General features: G+C 42.2%; 2 protein-coding genes across 2 annotated transcripts; one reads left to right on the forward strand and one right to left on the reverse strand.

Annotated features, from left to right (window-relative positions):
• Positions 1 to 1,070: 1,070 nt before the first annotated feature.
• taf11 (TAF11 RNA polymerase II, TATA box binding protein (TBP)-associated factor) lies at positions 1,071 to 2,870 on the forward strand. Its single transcript, XM_080497227.1, has 6 exons — positions 1,071 to 1,197; positions 1,400 to 1,596; positions 1,938 to 2,068; positions 2,150 to 2,237; positions 2,309 to 2,405; positions 2,517 to 2,870. Exons 2-6 carry the CDS (start codon positions 1,429 to 1,431, stop codon positions 2,645 to 2,647), a joined length of 615 nt encoding a protein of 204 aa, XP_080353353.1. The 5' UTR covers positions 1,071 to 1,197; positions 1,400 to 1,428; the 3' UTR covers positions 2,648 to 2,870.
• A 1,706-nt stretch (positions 2,871 to 4,576) lies between these two features.
• On the reverse strand, positions 4,577 to 21,964 carry bltp3a (bridge-like lipid transfer protein family member 3A; the record flags this gene model as incomplete). The annotated part of the gene is made up of 21 exons (XM_080497489.1): positions 4,577 to 5,865; positions 6,611 to 6,699; positions 6,860 to 6,968; positions 7,253 to 7,503; positions 7,907 to 8,057; positions 8,894 to 9,033; positions 9,120 to 9,304; positions 9,417 to 10,612; positions 10,712 to 10,905; positions 11,206 to 11,347; positions 12,566 to 12,711; positions 13,388 to 13,558; positions 15,088 to 15,174; positions 15,336 to 15,516; positions 16,935 to 17,105; positions 17,204 to 17,344; positions 17,668 to 17,857; positions 17,950 to 18,041; positions 18,283 to 18,321; positions 19,597 to 19,759; positions 21,921 to 21,964. The coding sequence occupies 21 exons, from the start codon at positions 21,962 to 21,964 to the stop codon at positions 5,749 to 5,751; spliced, it is 3,999 nt and encodes a 1,332-aa protein (XP_080353615.1). The 3' UTR covers positions 4,577 to 5,748.
• Between the last annotated feature and the right edge of the window lie 1,097 nt (positions 21,965 to 23,061).

Genomic DNA, 23,061 nt, shown 5'->3' on the forward strand with positions numbered 1-23,061 from the left:
AAAAAAAAAAACCTGAGCTCGTCATTCTTCACATTTAACAACCGTTGAAGTGACTGTGACTATGAGTAATGAGTTGCACATTGTATGACTTCATGATAGTTTTGCAAGCTTCAAGTGTCATTTTGACGGGTATGAATCAGAGTATTTCACAGCATCTCATCCGGAGACAGCAGACACTGTGTGACAGTAAACTGTGGGAAGAGCTGTCTAAACATTGTTCGTTGTAAGCATTCAACCTGCTGCCAGAGATGAACTGTAACAGTCTCAGTCAATTGAATAAATCTACCGTTTTGATCAAAACAATTATAAGCATGTAACAATTAAAGAGATAATAAAATGTAAGTTTAATAACAATGTGCTGTTTTTTTGTACATATTTGCCTTGTTTGTTGTTTTCTTACCCTATTTCACATTACTTTTCTTTCCTAAATCAAGATTATCTGTACATGTAATTATTTGTAAAATGCTTGATCAATGAATGGGACATGTTACAATGTTTGCAGGGTGGCTTTGCTGAAATAAAACATAAGAGTTACATTGTATTTATCAAATAGGTTTTTAAGCATGGCATTTTAAAAGTTCATAAAAAGAAAACGTTTTAAAAAAGAAAGTAATGCTTGCCAAGTTCTGTGTACGGGTCATTTAAATGTACAATGTTGCATTCAAGTGTTCTTCGGATGGTGCGTTTGATAATTTGTTAAGTCACTCTTCTGACTTTGGTGCATTTACGTGCACTTTAATCGAAACGTGCAAACAACACCAACGTGCTTGTATTTTCAGAGCATACAATGAAAGCCAGATACGAGGGGCTTCAGTTGGCGACTTTTAAAGAAAATGTCACCGGAAAAATCCACTGTGTGCAGACAGAGCTGCCTGCACTAATACCAACTTCCCCAAACAATTTTAATTCAACTTGCAGCTTTCATAAAAGCTTCCTTATCACGGTAAAATTTTGTGTGTGGTATGTTATTAATTTTAGTTAATGTTCATGCGTTCCAATCTCTAAGATTGCGACTTCACGTGAACGCATCATCAATAGTGTTAATAAAGTTTATACAAACCGGAACCGGAAGTTCCTGTGCTCCATGAGCAACATTCGTTTTTGTTGCTATTGTTTTTCCTGCTTTAAGTAGCGATTTTATCTTTTTTTTTAACAAGTACGTGAGAAGTTTTGCAAGTTTTTGTATCTTAAACATCGGTATGTCATGTTGTAGATTACCGTCATTCAGGATTTAACGCGCGTCTTGTTAATTGCCGCCTGTTTGTAGTTGTTTCCATTTTTTACTCGAACCCAACTCAGAGATACAACTCGTATCTTCCCAATAAGAAACTTGGCTCCATATTTCCCAGGTAAACGATCCACTCAGCTATTTCACTAACGTCATCACTGATATCCGCAGAATCTGAAGCGAAGTGGACCCAGGTGATCATGGCAGACCCTGCACGGATTAAACCCAATAGCGCTCCGGAGAGGACAGCTGCAGCAGAGGACCATCCCAAATCAGAGAAAACTGAAGATGTGCCCGTCACAGAAAAACCTGCCGATGGAAGCACGGAATTATCCTCGCAAGAGCAGCCGAAGCAGGAGATAAAATCTGTAAGTCCCCCTGCTTTATCTGCCTTGCATTGGAGGGGTTTTATGCTGGATGTCTTAACAAAATACGACATCAGATATATAGTTTATTAGCAGTAATCACATGTGATAGTCAATGTAGTGCCACCAGTTAACCTCGCATGCTTGTTTTTAGCGGGAGCAGGGGGAGAACATGTAGACTCCACACAGAAAGGCCTGGATGGTATTTCATCCCACGACCTTCTCGCTGTGAAGCAAGAGTGCCAAAAACTGCGAGATCACATATTATGTATCTACGTTGTGGTTTTCAAACTGCATGTTATTGTTTGTGGTGGAAGTAAACAGTTCTGTCTTTCTTTCTGAAGGAAACTGCAGCAGGAGAAGACGAGGAAGAAGGAACATCTGGTCAGCCATCTAACAAAAGACTTAAAGTCGAACCAGAGAAGAAAAAGGAGAAAAGACACAAAGTAGATGAAGATGAAATACAAAAGATGCAGTAAGGGACTTTTATAATCACAGATCATTATTATAATTTCTAAGATAATGCAAAAATGTCTCACCCTTTTGTGTCTTTTAGGGTTTTGGTATCATCATTTTCTGAAGAGCAGCTCAATCGATACGAGATGTACAGACGTTCTGCCTTTCCTAAAGCTGCCATTAAAAGGGTAAGGAAACTGTCAAAGCGCTTTTTAATTCTTCAAACTGTCATTCTGATGTTATGTTTCATTCATTTTAGTTGATCCAGTCTATAACAGGATCCTCAGTGTCCCAGAATGTGGTGATTGCCATGTCTGGCATTTCCAAAGTTTTTGCTGGTGAAATAGTTGAAGAAGGTGAGTGGGGGGGAAAAAAATCAGCGAGATAAAACACAACTAATTTCAAAGTGCCTTTGTAGTTTATGCTCCGTTTTTTTTCTGGTTGAATAGTTTTATTTTCTGTTGCAGCATTAGATGTTTGTGAGAAGTGGGGAGACACCCCACCTCTTCAGCCAAAGCACATGAGGGAAGCAGTGAGGAGGTTGAAGAGCAAAGATCAGATTCCCAACACCAAATACAAGAACATACTCTTTCAGTGAAAGACCCAATGTGGACGCCGGTGATTTGAAAATGGATGGATCACGTTTGAAGCCCTTCTTTAAATTTACTGCACTCACGCTGCAGCTGAATACGCAGAGACTTATTTCTAGGAACTCTCATACTGTTGTGTTGAACGTTATGATGCGGCTCGAATGTGTTCATCCTCTGGACTGAAATCGCCTCAAGTTTTAGACGTCATACATTAAACCTTTTCATGTTTGACTCGTATGTATTTTTATTTTATTGAAACCCTTCTGTTTCAGTTCAAAAAGTTAAATATATTGTTTACACTTTTTTTATTCTGGATGGAGCATTTAAAAAAGTTTAAGTTACTCATTTATACTCACTTCATCTGAATAGTGACTCGTCTGTATGAAGGTGAAAACAAATCAGGACAAATTTCATTGAAGTGTAAAACTCTACAATTAAAGAAAATTCAATTCTTCAGAAATTGTCTTTCATTCCTGAATTTTTTTTTCTTTTTTCAACTAACAATATCACTACTGAAAGTTTGAAAGAAAGAACCCATTAGGCAGTGGATATTCTGTGGAAACAAAACATTTTGTGTTAATGCAGACAAATTAAAATCGGTTGAGCAATTAGTCATTTATTTTCTTCACTTAAAATATTTTCTACACACTAGTTTTGGTTCACAGAACCAATTGATTAGTCTCAATGATGTGATGAAAACATTAGAAATTGAACAAAATTCTTCACAACTGACAAAAAAAAAACTGTCCACAGTCTTTCCACATTTGCATCATTTAAAGAGATTTCACAAATGCCATCTTTTCGAAGTGATTTACATCAAAAACAAGTGCAATTTCCAGTGAATTTACCTCACGAGTGCAAGTAATCCACGAGGCATTTACAATACAACATTAGTTCATGCACGTAAAGAGAGAACAACACACCTCGGAGTGCATCTCATTTCACTCATCTTTTTTTTTTGGCATGGCACTCTGGGTAAAGAGTTGTGTTGTCATGGAAACTCCAGCCCGCTCCGGAGTGCCGAGGAAGTCGATTATCAGGATGTGAGCAGATTCACCTCGGCACCGATTTGTCAGCCAGGCAAAGATGCTACTTGACACAGATGTCCGAGTGAAGAGCGGGGAGACTGGGCAAACCTACAGAGCTACATGTGGCATCCTGCATGGCACGCTCAATTTGGTACCAATGAATGTTTTCTAGAAAGGGCCATGCAAAACAGGAAACACCTTAAGCGAAGAAAAATGGAACATCTAGTCGATAGTGAGGTTAAAGGGCAGAATCTCTGCAGCGTTATATTGAAAGGCTGACGGGGGTTAACAGTATGCATGCAAGGGAGGGAACATGTGATATACAAGTAATTGGTCACTTAAATAAAAAAACCTCATAGAAATGAGTAGTGTTACCCTTTTTGTCATCTTTTTGGTGAAACCAAAGGTGTGTTTGTATTGCTTGGATAAATACATTCCTCAATAAGAATGCAAATCTGTCATTCATAGCTTGCAAGGCAACCACAGTTTAAAAAACAAAACAAAACACTGATGAATACAACTTTTAAAAAAAATAAAAAAGGAGCAAACACTGGCAGGCAATCACCACCAGAGGTCTCCCAAGTACCCTGGATCCATCATGACTGGAAGTGAAAGATGACATCTGAGCAAAGCTGAACACTTTCAGAAACCACTAAAACAGATACCGTGTGCCAAAGGCGAAACACCAAACCACCGATTAACCGACTGAAGATAAAAGATAAAATGTTACAGAGAAGCGTCTTCCATAATGACATTCACAAAATACACCTGGTTTATGAACAAATTCATCTTTGCCTTCATGTATAGTGTGTACATAAAGGAAAGTGACAAAAGTTTAAAAATAAATGTCAAACTTATAGAGATCAGTAATATTATGTACATTACTGTAAATGTACTGTACCATTGTTTGTTGTTTTGTTTCACCTTATTTGATTGATATGGCTTTAGTACAATGAATGTGTTAAAAAAAAGACACCCAAATAAATATAAAATAAAATAATCTACAGAATGAGCTTCAAGATGTTGGAACGCTACATGACAAACATGTAACTCGTCTGTCCCCTGGCAAGCTATAACAACTTTTTTTTTTTTTTTTTTTAGAGCTCAAGTATTTCAACTTAAAAATTCAAATGAAAAACAAAACAGGAAGTTCTGTGCAATTCCGCTCCCTGCAGCCCAGGGAGCGATGGAAAAATGTACCATCTTCAGTTATTTAACCAACAGACACAATCCATGCTTCACAATCGTGAAGTAAAAAAAAAATAGAATAAAAAAATAAAAAATAACACCTGGGAATGATTCAACCCGAGAACTTGAGAAAACTACTGAGGTGGACATTGAGATGCATCAGTCTGCTTGAAAGCAGAGGGCGTCTGTCTTTTTCTTTTCTTTTTTTTTTGTCTTGGTAAAAAAAAAAAAGTGCATTGTTTTCTTTACCTTTCACAGCACATTTTTCAATCACTTACAATACCTTTAAATAAAGAAGAAACAAATGTTTCTAGCTCAAGTAATCTACATCTAAAGACTGTAGATGTGTAAATGTGCTACACGTAAATGAGCACACTTGACAAGGCATGCTTGATAGTAGTGGAGTGAAAGACTGACGGACCGGCAGTGAGAGTACATGTGAGAAAAGAGGTTTTGGCGTGTACTAGACTCAACATTTCCATAACACATAAACAAGTACCTAGAGAGAATTAAAGCTTGGTGGAGTTGCATGCTACGTGAGAAACACGGGAAAACCACGCACTGAGTTTACACTGACTATAATGAGAAATAACCAGGAGGAGGATGGGTGTTTAGTAAAAGCAGTGAGTAATATCTGGACCTGCGAGTTAGTTCATTACTTTCCCCATTTGAGTCGATTGTTATCAGGGCTTTTTCGTAGTCACATCAGTATGGGACATAGTGGAGAGTGATCTTAAGTTCAGTTAAGTTTTTTTGTTTTTGTTTAGAAAAACATGTACATAGTCCACACATGCTTTGAAGGAGTCCAGCTGGTTTTCTGATACTCAACCTGTGACAAATCCCATCACTTTTAATATGCAGCAGCAGGGTCAGAGGTCAAACGCTGGAGCCCCTCAGAGACTAAACGAGGGGTCATACTTCCAGACTTCCAGAAGGAGGCGCTCCCGCTCTCCGAGGGCTTCAGTGAGGGCCGCTTGTGCATCAACGAGCTGGGACTCCAGGTTTCGTGTCTGCAATAAGCGAGGTCATTGGACCGGTTAACTGCAGCTCATGTACACTTTGGCTCAGAGATACACACACACACACACACCATGAAGGCCGATATCAGATTTTAACAGACAGATGCAGATGTAACCACAGCACTGCTACACAACACTCAGTAACAAGGCACCAGGACTACAGCTGTATCTAATACACCTAAGACATCAGCAGCTACTGTGACGGTAATCCAGCTCAAGGCTGCATATATAATGTGAAAAGCAACATTTAAAAGACACATTACATTACGGGATATATTAATGACAGCACAATGCATAACAGTCTGTTTAACGCCACTAAATTGGTTAGACAGCCTTATCTTGATTTGGTTTGATACGAATTTAACACATCACGGTGCAGAACAAAGAGTTGGTTGTGTTTCGCCGTGACTGGCATACAAATGGGGACAGAGACACCACTGAGGTCATGCGATTCACATTTTCGGGGGCGTTTTCAGAGCCTGTTGCTACGTGCAATGTACAGATTTAGACAGAATGTAAGTGCAGGGCAGGTGTGCAGTAAACCGATTAGTAACTTTTTTTTTTTTCTTCCAAAATGAGGCCTTGTATTTTGCTTTTGTCTGTGATGTGGTTCAGTATAGCTCTTTTATTTGGGAATTCTATAACTGAACAAAGATCTATGTGGCTTAATCATCACTATAGAAACACATAACTATATTCTCCTAGCTCAAGTACAGTCCTTCATGCTTGTTCTCACCTCATTCGGTTGGTTGGAGCAGAAACCGTTCAGTTTGTCTGAGCAGAGCGTAGAAACACCTGCTGAGGCTTTGGGGTCGGCGCCTTCAGCTGCAACCAGAGAGGAAACAGTCAAGATCACTTTCTGTTCATCTTTATCTGACAGCTGATGCAAAGTGGTTGAGAGCATCACATTTCTGCTCATATCTGCATTCCCCCCCCAACAAAAGCAGTAGAATTATCTTGATACGCAGACGTTTCTTTTGCTCACCTTTGACTCTCATGATGCCGTCGTCACCGCGCTCCAGGAGCAGCCGATCTACAATGAACGTGGCTGGGACTGGTTGAGGAGCTGTTGGGTAAATTCTGGGACCATCGTCCTTAAAAAAAAAAAGGGGAGCATAGTGTCACTCTTGTGAAGTCTCAAAGTATTTTAAATTGGCTTATATCCAAAGAAAACACTCATATTCACAGTGTATATTCTTTTTACAGGTCAGGTTGTCCTGCTGTGTTGTTCGTGGTGCACATGGTACAGGCTCATTTGATTCAAAATGTTAATCATCTGGATACTTCACAGCAGTTTTTCCACTTAAATAGACATTTTGTGTTTTGTGACATTTTGAAAAAATTGCAAAGATGAAGACTACTAGAATCAGTCAAATACCTTCATAGTGACAGTGACGTTCCTCATGTGGATCTTCACCGGCTGACCATCGACACTGAATTCGTCTTCCAGAAAAGGACCGATGTTTGCAACCGTAGAAGCCAAAAGCTGAGTGTGGCAGTCTTGCAGCCTCACGTCCAGGCAACCCACCGACTCAGGCTGAGCAGAGCGGCTGGCTGCCGATGGGCCCGATTCAGCCCTCATGCAGAGGACAGGAGAGCCTCTGATACTCTGGACTGGTTCTGCTGGAGCTGAAGGAAAGCGGCACCTCTGTGAAGCCATGTGACGACTTTGCAAAGTATTCAGATCCTATATACTCTCTGAACTTTGATCAGTGGAAGAAATGCTACATAAACTTTAATGCTTTTTTATGATAGTTTTCAATTCTCTGCTTCCTTAATGATGCCAGCACTCAAAACCATTTATGTTTTGAAACCAAAGACATCCAATCATCAGAATTATCCGACTCGTGTTGCCCTTTCCCTGAAGCCCACCCACTACAGAAGCTCAAACGAAATCAAGATCTCTCCTGCATATAATTAGCAACCCACAAACAATGCAGCATCTGATTAGTGAACAAATGTTAGTAATTGCCCTCATCGTCAGTAGAGGCCTGATGCCGTTTCTCCGCATCCTGGCAACAAGCAACTCTACCTTGTACGAGACCAGCCAGCAGGTCTGACAGCCTGATGTTGCCCATCTGTACGGGAACCAGATTTTGAGCCGCCACAGCCACGGCCTGGTCCTCTCCGTTTACCTCCACGGTGGCAGCGGCTCCGCTCAGAACCAGCAGCAACACAGAGGACTGCACAACAGCACAGCATTGAAACCATGGAACATTTACGATTCAAAATGGAGACAACAGTCACTCTAAAATAACCACACAGCAGTAAAAACATGCAAAGTTTTGAGTAAATATGTAGGACAATGTTAAGGCCAAGTGGCTTGTTAAAATGAACACGTATACCATGATTATTTTCAAGACTAAATGTTTTGTTCTTCAATTCACAACATTTTAAAGATGGCAACATTAATTATCCATTTCTAAAATCAACATTTCTAAAATATAAAAAATTTACCAGCAAGACTTTCAAGTATTTTCTGTGTTTTCAGAAAATGTTGGATATGTTCATTCACCGATTAAAGCTTTGTAAATACAGTACAGTCAAATTTACTGGTAAAACGATAAACCTGACATGAAGGACGGTGAAAGAGATTGATTACTCTCTCTCATACTTTGGTTTCTTCCAACAGTCCCAAAATATGGATTTGGAGTTAATTAGTCATTCTAAAATTGCCAGTACACATGAATGCGAGTGTGTGTGACTATATGATCCTGGAATGGGCAATAAACACACAAAACCCTGAGTTGAATAAAGCAGTATGGAAGACATACGGATGAATCAAGTCCCTGGCAGCCTTTATGACTAGGATAGACACCACATATTACGTATTCTCGATAAAACATTCCTAAATTGTAGGGTGAGGTTGGGTGCATGCTTGTAGGATTTTTAACATGTGCTTGTATTTATAAAGCATTCCGTGCTACATTTTTGGTTTAAAATATATACCTAAATAAAGTTTCACTGATGGATTTTTTTTGCACAGAAAAATATCTATTAAATGATGTTAGGAACTCACCATATCTTGTGAGACATCATCGGTGCTTTGGGACAGGGAGCTGCTCAGATCAGCAGAGGAGCCCCCCTCTGTCCCCGGAGCCGGACTCCCTCTGCTGCCCACAGGAGTGTTGTTGGGTCGCATCGACTCCAAACCCGATTCTGAGAATAGAACGCGAACTTAAAGCAGATGCCACCGGAGCAGTTCGGAGAAATCTATTTCGGGAACATCGGAGCATTTTAAACACCTGAATCCACGAAAGTGATAAAGTTATCACTGAGATCACTATCCACTGAGACATTCTCATCAGGGAGGCTGCCGTCCAAGATGGCGCTATCGAAGGAATGCTGGGAAGGCGACTGCTTCATGGATTGGTGCCGCAGGCTGGACGCCAGAGAGGGGGAGGACTCCTCTGAACGCTGAACCTGCTCCCTGTGAACGCACACAACCATTAACGCAGCCAGCAAGAACATGACTACACAGTGCGGGCTCCAGTAACGCTGTTGAGTTGCCAGCAGCCCAGCGGGAGAGATCCAGTGCTTACTTTGCCTGTGGACTGAACAATTTGCTCATCCCCGAGCCACGACTCAGCATGCTGAAGGCATCTTTCGTGATTGAAAACGCCCCTTTGGTCAGGTCCAGCGAGGCACTGAGGGCGTCTTTGGTCACATCCTTCGTGACATTAATGGCGCTTGACAGCTCTCCCTCCAAACTGAAGGTGGACGGTTCACGGGAGAGGGCTGGAGACTGTTCCGGCGAGAGGGGAGGAGAGAGAACGGTGGGGTCTTCTTCGCCTAGCCCCTCCTCCACGGCCTCACACGCCTCCTCCACCACTTCGTCCTGGTCGTACGCGGTACCCGCCGTGTTGATGGAGGACAAGCCATTTTCTAAGCCGCTGTCCTCTGGGATATCAGACGGGTGGTGACTTGGGGAGATGTCCGAATCTGTCAAGCTGGGGCTGTCTGTTTCTGGAGTGTGGGGGACCTCTTCCTCTGGCTCTGTGGAGACCGGCGGCAAAAGTAGACCCATTTCCACCGAGTCCACCAGCAAGGCAACACATACCGTGGTTGCCTTTACCTTCTGGCCACGAGCTTGCTTAACGTCTCGTACATCCCGGCCCAACTCCGCCCCTAAACGGGCCATGGCATCCTTCATCCTGAGCAGGGCGACGTACTGGTAGTGGTTAAGCCACAACTTCACCGGTGTGATCGTGTGAGCCAAGAAGTGGAACGAAGCTTCTTGCTGATGGAGCTCCTGCTCCGCGGGAGGCTGCTGGGCTCTGCTGGGGCCGGAGGAGGAAGACAGTGAGCTGCTTTTGAAAGCAGACGGTTGACACATCCACACAGACACGGCAAACGGCTCCACAAAAGGCTGCGTTTTGGTTTTGGGGAATCGGCGCGCTCCATCAAACCCGAGTGCAACGCGGGACAGACTGAGAGACCAGACGTCCTGCGACCGGAGCCGCTTTCTGTCCAGAGGTTGGAGGTCCACCTCTTGAGAGTGCAGATGGAAGGTGGAGGGGACCGGGTGAAAGGCACTCAGGTCTCTGGGGTAAGAGTAAGGTGGTGTGGCCTGAAAGAAAGAGCTGCTGGAAAACTTGGTGCAGGTACTGCGGAGGTCGGCTCTGGAGCCGTGAGGGCAGTGGCGAGTGTTGCTGAACGCCATCTGGGGTACAGTCACGGAGAGGGACTGCGGACGTTCTGGATGATCCAATATGGAAGAATCCAAAGGGATTATTAGCTGTAAAAAAAACAACAACAAAGAAACAATTCACGAGCTGAGATTTACATAAAAGAAGTTCAAACTGACAATGAACTTGCAAAAAATGTGCATATTCACCTTGAGTTGCGATGCATCCATGCGGATGTCGATGTGTTCTTCAGCTTTATTACTGTCTTGCAAATGGTAGAAAGCTTTGACCTGGTCCAGAGTGTGCAGGAGACCTCGAGAAAACAGGTTGATCCACAGCACACTGGCGGCGTCCACACACAGCTGGAGGCTGTTTAACTGAGCATACAGGTTGGAGGTGGGCACTGCAGGAATGAAAATAAACCGATAAGTGATACAGACACACAATATCATTCACAGCTGTACTTTATAATGCTGATTGGATATATTACAAAGCCTTATAAATACAGTTTTGCAGTAAATGCTCAAAATGATACGATGAACCAAAGGCTTCTGTTGGATCATTCCTCATAAATACTCCCCCAAAGCAAATTTGGGAAGACAATATGTGCATGATATAGATTTGAATTTCTTTTACAAATATAAGCTTCAAAAACAAAATGGTAAAAAAAAAAAAAATACATTCAAGTATATTTAACAGGCACCTGGTAAACTGGAGTTGTCTGGAAAGTAGTATTCAGTAAACTGCAGATGAACTGCCGGCACGTTGTCTGGCAACCGTAGAGCTTTGCGGTTACAGGAGAGTAAAGACTGAGTCTTCTTGTTTTGGCGGCCTCTCGTAGACACCTGAATGAGTGAAGCATGGGCCAAAAAAAAAGAGAAAGACAGAACAAAGAGAAAAAAGAGAATGACAATTAATTAATTTAGATTTTTTTTTTTTTTTACCATTTTTCAAAACACATTAAGAGACAAAGGTGTTCAATTCAATCATCCAAGTGTGAACTGTACCGATTTCAGCTCAAACCGAAGGTGAAAACCATGCATCTACATAATTTCCCCTGGGCATGTCCTGCTCTATAAAATGGGGAACTACAAAAGTTTTAATCCGAAAATAACCCTGAAATGACATCATCTTCACAATAAATATGAACCAGCTCAATTGAAGTGCGAGGGCTTTTGATTTGATTTCAAGAAGAAGAACCAGAAGAAGCATATCTGATATTATTTAGTTTTTTAATTAGCTATTTTACGGACATATGTCCATTGATTGCATTGTTGTAACTGCAATTCAACACATGGTGTAATCAAAGTATCAGATCTGTCTTCTGATCAAACACATCAGATAGCCGATATCAAAAGGACAATTGCTCGTGATGCAAATTCATCCAGGACTATTGGTGCGAGTTAGGAATTTCTGTAAATTAATATCTACTACCAGAGATGAACTCACTTATAGATAAAGCACATTGCAATCTCAACATACTTCTCATGATTCTTCATTTTCACCCATTCATTTAAACAAGACACACACAGGTTTGAACCGACAACCTTGGAACCAGAAAACAACTCACTGATCCGTAAGCATTCAACCAGTGTATAAAGTTTGCACGATGGTCAACGTTGGGAGAATTTCTGTGCAGAGGTTGCACGGTATACATGCACGTGTCTTCTTTGGTTTCCTTCCAACCTCCAAAAACATGTGTGAGATTAACTGGTGACTCAAAATTAATTGTCTGTGTGAATGTGTGTGTGATTGTCTTTCACTCTGTGTTTGCCCGGACAGTGAACTGGTGACCTGTCCAGTGTGTACCAGCCTTCATCAGTCAATACCCGCCCCCTGAATTGGATAAAGTGCTGATTGATACAGCAATAGTTGATGCTAAACAGGTTAACTGAAAACCGCACACAAACATTGTCTGGGATGTTTGGGTATTGTGTTTTTCAATGTATATTTAGCTCTCGATATTTTTTTACAAACAGAAATTGATATTGCTCGCTGCATCTGGCTGAAACATCACGCGTCTGTTTGAGCAGATCAATATCAGATGATGATATAAAGCTTGCCTGGTGAATGTCAACGTCATCCATCCTGACCACCACGCAGCTCGATCGCAGCCTCTTCAGCGATGACCCTGGTGGGGGCGCCGACGAGTTCCTGCCGGCTGCCTGATCCTTGTCGGAGGGGTTGGGCTTGGGACTGTTCTGTCCATCTGCGATACATGGAGATTAAACAGCTAAATGCTACAAGAACAAAGATCATAACATCAGATTTCAAAGACATTTTTACAGCGCAATTCTTTATCATGATAAGCTCCAGGTGCTGAGGAATATTTTTATCTATATGCCGGTATCGCTAAAAGATGTTGTTTTTATGTCAGTTCGAGTCAAAATAAGGTCATTAAGATTTAAGGAACGGACATATCAAAAATATAGGTTTGTCAAATCATTGTGGTTGAAGAGCGCCTACAAATTGGCCCGCTGGTAGTGAAGACACAATGTTTGTGCTCTATAGTTTCACATCTGTGGTAAAGATCCATATGCTACTTTTCTTTCCTGCTCCCGGATCGTATTACACTGGCTTCATCAGAAAAAGGCTTTGCTGGGTTGTGTTGGGAGTTGCTGTGACTGAATAGTTGATTCACAACACTTCTTGGATTGAGGTCTGTGGCAGCCTAAATATAAACATGTCAACAGATTTATCTTTGCCACAGCTGAGTAAACTCTCCCAGCTGATAAAGTGCTGTGTGAAGTAGCACAATGTCCCCGAAAAGAGACGCCGAGTTGAGCATTGGGTTTTCTTTGGGTTAAAGTTCAAAACCTCAAGTAAATCCAACTGTCTTTTAAGACAATAACTTTGAAACCAAGATTTATAATATTCTTTCTTACCTTGTACCGTCTTTGCTGGGGAGCCCTTGGCTGGCTGGGGTGTCTCACTGGGTGGTACAGGAAACCCAGACGCCTCGGCTCTTTTCTGGTACTCCTGCAGCAATTTCCCAGCCCACTGGGCCTGAGCCTCCATGGCTCCACTGTGACGCTCCCAGTGTCGACAACCATCAGCTGTACAGCAGCAAAAAACAAGATAATATACTTCACAAACTTTTTCTGAAACCTTATTTTTTGGAGAGCATCTCACTGTCAAGTCTTCAGCAGTAATAACATTGTATTTAATCCATCAATTGTTTTTTTTGTTCTTATTGCATCTACTAATCATTACAGGTCTTAAAAAGCTTTATAGTCTATTTGACTGAAGGAGCGAAAAAAGGGCAGCACATTTTATTACCATAGGTACGAGCAAAATTAATAGGAAAATAACTTATTTGCACACCGAGTGAGACGTGCACCATCTCCTTTCAGACACCTCACACTGTCACAGTGAGAAGTTCACAACTTGACAAAGCTCACATGTATTTGTTCCTCAATGGAAAGTGGAACCAATCCCACTTCCAAGTTATTTAGGAATCAAGATCATCTTCTTGCAATAACCTGTCTCTTGTATCGTCCTGCACTACATTCACAAACCTCCTCATTGGCCTTCCTCTCCTCCGCTTGCCTTTCAGCTCAGCATCATTCTTCCGACAAGGCCATCATCAAACCATCTCAACATTGTCTCCCTCAATTCAACACCAAACTGCCCATTATGATCTATATGCAGATTGCTCACTAACCCCAAAATAGACATTTTATATTGAACTATGGAGTCATAGAAATGACATAAAACCAAGAGCAAATGCATTTTTGACCTCATAATGTAACTATATGAGTATCCATGATCATAAATGAGAATATAACTCATCACAAGGAGCAATCGTGGTCAAAAGTGTCAACCAGGGATGGAGAGGGATTATGAATGTCTAAACAGAGGCTGCTGCGGTTCATGAATTTGTATCTCAATGAGAATAACTCTGGTTTGAGTCCAAATGTGTGGATTTTCTCTAGTTACTCTGGTTTCTTCCCACAGTTAAAAACTAAAACTAAAACAAACATGTGGTTGAGCTATATGGCTCCAAATGTGACTACAAATCTTTGTGGTCGTCTGGTGACCTGGCCAGAGTGTACCCTGCTTTCACCCACAGTTCGCTATGATCCAGCACTAAATGAAGCATTACTGGCCATTGTTTGCCTGAACCTTTGTCAGTCTCATGAAAAGTTTTTCTTTTTCAAAAGATTAATGTAACAGCGCAACAAAAAAACAAAGACAGTATCCAACCACAGTATTTATGTTCACTGTGAGAGGCGAGACTGGAGTTGATCCTGTACTTTGTTCATATAGATGTTTCTTTTTCTTTTGAAATCGACTTCAAAGAGTTGGAATTGCTAAAGAGGAAACCAAACCCAAGCATTTATTTTTATGTTGTTTAATTAACCACAATGATCCCCACGGGGGGGGGAGACTTTGCTGTTGGGAGCCTTTTCTTAAAGACGAATGGCCCTGGGTCCACTCTCCCATGCCATTAGTCTGCTTGAATGGTAATCCTCTTACAAGCTAGTCCTGAATGAATGCTGTGGTTACAGCGGGTACAGTAAAGTGCTTCAGGCTAAACTGCAGTTAAATTACAGTCAAATAAAGCCCAGACGGTCACACTCACCAGGCCTGTGGATGGGATAGTAGTCGAAGCCCAGCTTCCTGAAAGTCAGCTGCATGGCGCCCTGCAAACCCGGTGGGGGAGGTTCATCTGTGCAGTGTCACATGACGGCTGTTAGAAAGCAGCTTGACGGCAATTATCCTTAAAACACTTTTCCGTCTTTTGCCGGTTACTTTGAGGACACAGTCTGAGCTTTGTGTGAAACAGCAGTATCACATCATTACAGCACGCAGCGAGTTACTTCAGCTAACCTTCATCCACTGAAGAACTGTCGTTGCATATGTGCAGGTCCAGGCGTGATATGAAGGTGTGGTAGGAAGACTCCTTGACATCATAGAGATCAAAGTATTGATTCATGCTGCTGGCGGTCCCTGCAGGAGTCGATGGTCCTTCTGTCCACAGGCTGTGGAAGCCAGGGGATGGAGGAGCGGTCTGAATCACAGAGGCAGAAAATGAGAGATTATTTAACAGGTACAGCACTCATCAACTCACTGAAATCATGACCACAAAGCGACATATTTCTAACCATTGTGGCCAGTTGTTAAGAAAAGCAACTTGCAAACACTGCTGTAGTGGTATCAAAGTGAATATCTAAAACTACATACTCACAAAAGACCGCCACCAAACAAGAAACTCAAGAAACAAGCAAACATAGTCAAGTATTCATTTTCTTTTCAAACAGATTCACATGTTGATAATGGTTTCGCTTTACATTTTTGATGCGATAGTTTTGCTGCAATGGATTGCCTTGGCGAAAAGGGACAAAGCAAAACGAACCGTTTTGTTTAAAGCAACAAAAACAAAAACAAACAAATTATCCAACGCGTATTTTCTTTTGTCAACGTGGCTGGCTGTTGAGGCAATGTAGCAAATAAGAGTTAAGCACCTTTCATTACACGATCCACACGTTTGTTTTGGCACGGACCGTTGCGGGTTAAGTGGAAATTTACTGGCAAACTACTGTTTGCAACTTGCTTCTCTAAACTCTATATTTGTGAATTATTCAGATAGTGCAACAAAGCAGGATATTGCCCTGGAGCGCTAATGTGTCCACAATTAATCTAGCTTAAGGAAAGATTAAGAGGAAAGCTGTGGTCTGTTCATTGATGAGCAAGTTAAGTCTTCTACATGATTTAGTACACAGTAGTACAAAGTTAAAAGCTCAATTCAAATAATGGTCACACTGAATACGCATTTGTCTCATGTTGATGGAAGCAATTGACACTTCTATTAATGAGAGTCATTTTACATTCCAGCATATTTTCCAAACATGATCAAAACTTGTGCACAATAAACTTTATGGACAGTAAATAAGACTATTAGAATCAGATATAGATGAGTAGATAAATAACAAAGCTATAACATTCCTCGACAAAGTCAAAGGAATATTGGATTCTGTATGATTTTAAACTTGTATTTATATGTATTGAAGTATGTGTGGTCCAAACTGAGTTGTTATTATCTGCTTCCCCCACTTAAAATACTGCTTTTCTAGATATTGTAAGGGGCCGTTCGACTGCATTAGTGTTGCACTTTGAAATATTTCCACACCGCTGACATTTCAGCCACTTTGTGATGATGGGGTTGTTACCTGATCACAAACGGGGTTCAGTTGCTGCCGAGCTGATTCTATTAATTTCACGATTTTGAAGCAATAAAAAAAAAAAAAAAAAATGCTAAATTGTCCCTCAATCCAAAACTGCAGATGAGGTGAGCACATTCCTTTTTAAGGGATATGAAAAGGAAAAATAGCCCACAGACACCAGACGAAAATTGGGGAAATGTATTTTCATTTCAAGGAACTGGATAACTGGCACTTTGAAGAAAGCATTGAAAACGGATGTTAAGACCTGCAAGGATTCCGCCGTCATGCTCTTCCTCTGTTGGGCGGACTTGTCCATGGCCTCGCTGAGAGATTTGGCGTAGTGGATGATGGCTTTGAGCTGAGAGTCGGTCAGCACCCACAGCAAGTCGTCCAGAATAAAAAGCAGCTTGGACGCCAGCACATTACAGTCCTTTATCTGGACGGAACAATGAAGACACGGGGACACGACACTTGCGATTCAGACGGCTTCTCGTTTGTTCTCGATGTCATGAGACAAAAGTGGACGACACTTACTCTTCGTTTCAGGGCGATGCGAATGCGACCCTGGTTGGTGATGAGGCGCAACGGCGTGCTGCCGAGGTCCTGGTCGTCGCCCTCAATGGCATCTGCTTCAATTCGTAGACTCTGCCAGTTAATTTCTTTGAACGTCAACACCTGAATTTAACGGTAAAGATACGAAAAACCTCCATTGAGACGGAAAAACGTCACGTTGCCACATTTAAATGAAATAACTGTGACTAAACAAGTCAAGGCAGCGGACACATTTACTCTTAAATGGATTTTGCAGCACTCATGGTGAAATCCTGTTAATCTGAAAGTAGTCTCTGCAACTAATAAATCCCAAATGATTGACGAGATTAAATGATTTACTGCAGTCCTAATGAGCCTACAGGGCTGCTGTGGTGGGGCAGTGTACTCGGCTGGACATCACATGACTTCCACAAGTGACTGAGCTGCTGCGTGTGTCTACGGCGTACCTCCCCTCTCTTTGGGTCGGTGACGCGGGTGTAGCGGAGGTCGCTGCGCTGCCATTTGGGGTTGAGGCTGTTGCCCTGGAGCTGCCAGAGCTCAAAGGAGGCGTGGAAGGCGCGCGCCTGCACCTTGATGGTGATGGAGTTGATCCGAACCGACATGCCCTCCACCACTTTCTCAGCAAAGCCGTACTCGCTGTGAACACACAAACACACACACGACACAGGAGGTAGTACGCCGTCCGACACCAGACATGCTGGGTTTGCACAAGATACACGGAGGCTCACCTCTGGCCCGCGGTGATAGCGATAGGAGAAGGGCCGTTGGGCGGACGGGGCTCTTCACACGTCCTCATCTCAACCTCCACCTTATCCAGGAACTACACAAAAGAAAAGACTTCTGGTCTACAGTTTGAATTGAAATAGAGAAGTAGGCTAATATTTACGAAGATAAGTGGAGAAAGAGCACAGTAAAGTAACCGATACACTGAACAGTAAACTAACAAAACAAGGCAGGAATCAGTCCGAAGCGGTGTTATTTTCAGTTGAAAGGCGAAGGGAAAGTGTACAGCGGAAATGTGCCAGAGTGCCGGCGGAGGACAGAAATAACATCACTCTTACCAAGCAGATTGGGCTCGTTTTCAACTTTGTCCATTGTATCTGTGAAGAGAGGACAGCAAGGTCAGAGGAGTCAGTCAGCAAACTCTTGCCACAGCATTCTGCCCTGTTTATCATTCAGTGGGCACAAAGAGACCGAGAGAGGAGGACCTCCAAAACATGACACAGCAGCAACGGCAGAAACACTAAGAAAATCATTTCAACACAGATTAATTGTGTTTATTGATCCAGTAACAGGATGCAAAAACTACACTTCTTTATATGATTGTATTTTATGTTTTAACAGTTTTTTCTAATCCAAACATAAAAAACTACTGCTCTGTACTACAAACTGATTGTAGATGCCACTTTGAGATGGATGTTCGCATTAAAAACCATCACAAAACTACAATTGCCACCACATTCAAGCTGAAATATTTTTGCTGAATGTAAAATTGAACATTAGATTGAGATAAAGCAATAGTTCTAAAGTCCTTTCAAAAACAACTTTGACAACTTTTCGAGCACTGCCACCTAATGCACGACAAAGATTTGAATTACATTGTGTAGCAGTTCATCGTGGGAATGTCAACAAATATAAAAGCCAAAACACAAAGTATAAAAAAAAAATGCTGGCCTATTTATGTGCATGTGAAAACGTGTCAGAGATTCACCATAATTACATAGAGAAGACACTCCTTTATATTAACAAACACAATTACAGTCAAAGTTTAAATATTTTTTTAAAAATGTATAATTACAAACTATGTTATGGTGTTACAACAAGGAAATCCTCCAAAATATTAGAGAAACTTTTATTTTTTCACATTTGCACCAGGAATTCCTCCTATAGGCTCAATAAACACAAAATACATTTCAAACATCGTCATTTGTCATCAACTATTAGAAAAGCTTTTTGTTCCACGGTTTCCTGGATGTATTGGTGAACACAACCAAACCGTCACGACCGCTCACTGTACAGCAGCCAGTATATCTCAGGATCACTCCAGCCTCTGGCTTTTTGTGTCCCTCTGAATCATGGCGCGCTCGTCTATTATCAACAACCAGAGCTGGTCTGAAGGATCAGAGTGTCCCCGGCACTGCCTGTAGCGTTGCTTATCTGTGTGTACCGCCATTTATTTCCTCTATGACTCCACGAATAGCATCAAGAAACGCGATACTTTTGTTCAGTTGCAAAACACACATGACAATTAACTTGATGTCGTATTTTATGTCCCAGCTTAGTGTTTCAGTGGCGTTACAAAAAAAAAAAGGGAGCCTGCCTTCTCTGTTGCAACCGCTACACAATCAGGTTAGACTAGTCGATGGGAGCTTTACCCTGATGGCGGCCTTGTTGCAGTAAACCCGAGTGACTGCGAGCCAGGTAGGCAAGTCAAGCATGTTCTGCAGGACCTCTTCATCAAGCTCCAGGTTGGAGAGCTGCCCCTCCCCCTTCAGCGTGCTCAGATTGATCTTGTCTGGGGACAGATTCTTGGTGAACCTGCAATTTAAGAAAAAAAAAGAAAGAAAGAAAGTCGGATGATTGTTCACGGCTTAAATCTGAAAGAGGTTCATGGAGCGTTTATCTGGGAAACACGAGTGTACGTCACAGATGATCTGGGAGACAGAAATACTTGAGATTAAATTATGCAGGCAAGATGTTTTCGAAGTAGTGCAGCTGAATGAGTCATCCTGAGAGGCCGTGGCAGCCTCCTTTACTAGAGATACATAGCTGCACCATCATGGGTAACCTCTCAGAGAGGGCGAGTGCAGCAGAGGGCCGAGCGAATGCATTAGCTGGCCATTTTAATTTCACATACAGAACCCTTGTCACATGTCAGCGAGACATGGCTGAAGCAGGAGAAATGTGACAGGACCCAGTGGAAATCATATGAATTAAACTGTAGAAGTTTAAGTCATCAGGGGTGATATCATGCTACTTCTGATGAACCCGACGAGCCCTTCACAAGTTCCCTTTTAATGTTGCGCAACAACGACATGGCCCTGTGGTTAAAACCAGGTCCACAACTTTCCAAATATGAACCGTACACATCAAGTCAAACCTGTGTGAGTTTGCGTTCAAGAATTTCCCTCTGGGAGGAAGACAGTATTTCTATTGGAACCCAAACAAACACACACATGAATAAGTGAATCAATGGCATTCTGGTTCAAATCCACATTCATAACATCTAGCCATGCATGGCGGGCGCTAAGATTAGCATGATTTAAAGAAAACAGAAATTCCGGAGCTTACTAAAGATCATAAAGAGGTCATTGTACAAGCTTGATCAAACGCACAACTGTTTGGTTTTACAATTAAACAAAATCTAAATTGTTAGTCAATGATTATGCATTTTAATCTGGCAATTCCTAAATCGATGTCCAGATGTCAGATGTCCATTTTAACATCTGAAGCTAAAAACATGACCTTGAGATATGTGATGATTTATACAATCAGCATGAAGGCAGGGTGATCTGGGTCAGGTATACTATTTGCTCTTGTCTCATTTTACTCAAACTGGCCTTCCTGTTACATCAATGAATGAACTTGACAGCATGGCTCAGAGATTAAAACAAGCTTCAGGCAGCAATGCTGACGCAGCAGCATGTCCACCTTAAAAGTACATGTCCACTCTGTCCTTACTGATGCAAAACCTTGCTTTAATTATTCAGCGGCAGAGACAACAGAGAGGACAACAGAGAAGAGGGTAATAACAGTCACACAAATAGAAAAGCTTCTGATGGAGCAGACATCTATTGTCCAGGCTCGTGGTCGATATTCGGCCTTTAACCCACTCAATGGAGGTAAGAGACGGATTTAGAGCACATCGAACCATTTCTCTTCCAACCGTTGTAGCAAGTGTCAGCGGTACCAAACAGGTCAGCACAAGAAACTACTACACATTTATTGACAATACAATTTAAGTAAGGAAACAGAGTCAATAACGGAAGAGGGGGAACAATCAAGTGTAGAGAAATGCAAGGAGAGGGAAAAAAAAGGGCTGGCTGCTGAAAAGTGATGCAAAACTAAATGTGTACATCAGGATGCATCATGGACGGTGTGAATGTGGAAGTATTGCTGACTGTAAACCTCCTTCCATCAATCTTGTATCCAACAGCAAGTCACAGGGTGTTGGGAGGCCAATCCTAGCAGATTATAGGCGAAGGAGAGCAGGCTACACCTGGTACAGGTTAGGTGCGTTTATGTTTACAAAACCCAGAGTCACAGGGAGAACATGGAAACTCCACATGGGAAAAGCCCACGGGATTTTGACCAGGGAACCTTGTCATTTTGAGGGGCTGGTGATTGATAGATAGATAGATAGATAGATAGATAGATCTGGTGTGCTGCCTTCACTGTCCTCTCCATCTCCACCTAGATAGATAGATAGATAGATAGATAGATAGATAGATAGATAGATAGATAGATAGATAGATAGATAGATAGATAGATAGATAGAGTGCTGCCTTCACTGTCCTCTCCATCTCCACCACTAAACTGTCGTTAAACTAAACGGTCGCCACACTAACTAACTAACTAACTAACTAACTAACTACAGAACAAAACCTCAGGTGACTAAAACGTGGTTTAAACGGTGGAGCTACCGTCCAGCTGGGCTAAAACGGCTAACACATAGACCCAAAACAATGTCAACCCCTACCTTGATAAATGCTTAAGGATTTGCTTTTTAATGATGCCGGCCATGTCTGCCTCCGTCTCCAGTTGATCCGACTTCGACTCGTAATCCCGCGTCAACAAGCGTTCACCAGCCGGCCGACACCTCGACAAGGAGCGAAGCAGCGGCTGTGTTGCATCTTGTTAGCCGCCGCTGGCAGCTACCTCGCTAAACACCGGACAGCAGCCGCTACCGCCCCCCCCTTTCTTGCTCTCTCTCTTTCTCTCTCTCTCTCTCTCTCTCTCTGTCTCTCTCTCTCTCCTCTCACACGCACACACACAAACATTCACATGCTCTCTCATTCACTTCTCTCTCTCTCCCGCACATGCGAGGCCGTGCAGCTCCAGCTAAACAATGCCGCCATCTGCTGGACATATGAGGGAAGATGTTTTATTATGTCGCTTCTTATTGTTTCGGCAATCAGGTTCCTCTCATGTGGAGCCAGCTCACGGTTTCAGTTCAGGAGGCAAACAAAGTCTATACTTTTATGGTGAGACTTCAAACTTAAAAGCACAACGAAGATCAAAATTAAAGTGGGTGCCCCTTTCTTAAAAAACACAATAGCAGGATGGACTGATGCGCATTTCACAGTAATTCCCCTTCAGTCACACAGACCCAAATCTTGTAATTACAGCAGATTCTGAAAATCAAGGTTACATGTAATTTAGGTTCACACACACACACACACACACACACACACACACACACACACACACACACACACACACACACACACACACACACACACACACACACACACACAGACACAGATGGGGGTGGGCTTAACCTGCAACCTTGATCACTGCTCCGCTGTAAGGCCCCGAAATTCAATCTCAACAGTGTCACAATAAAATGGCAACAAACAACAAGGATGTAAACCAATGCCAATGTGGCAATTTATTTCTAACATTGCAAACATTTTCTATGTTGTTATTATTTTTAATGGCGTAATTATATATGAATTATGGTTTTAAACTATTCGGTTATAGCCTGTAGTGGTTGAAGGAGTTCTGTGCGTGTGTGGGGGGTGGTGGTGGTGGTGGTGGTGGTGGTGAGGGGGCGGGGGGGGGGGGGGGGGGGGGGGGTTGGCAGAGCGGCCTCCTCCTGCAGTCAGGTGACATGCGCA

The sequence above is a fragment of the Blennius ocellaris genome, assembly GCF_963422515.1.
Source record: "Blennius ocellaris genome assembly, chromosome: 5".
In the NCBI taxonomy this organism is placed as follows: domain Eukaryota; kingdom Metazoa; phylum Chordata; class Actinopteri; order Blenniiformes; family Blenniidae; genus Blennius; species Blennius ocellaris.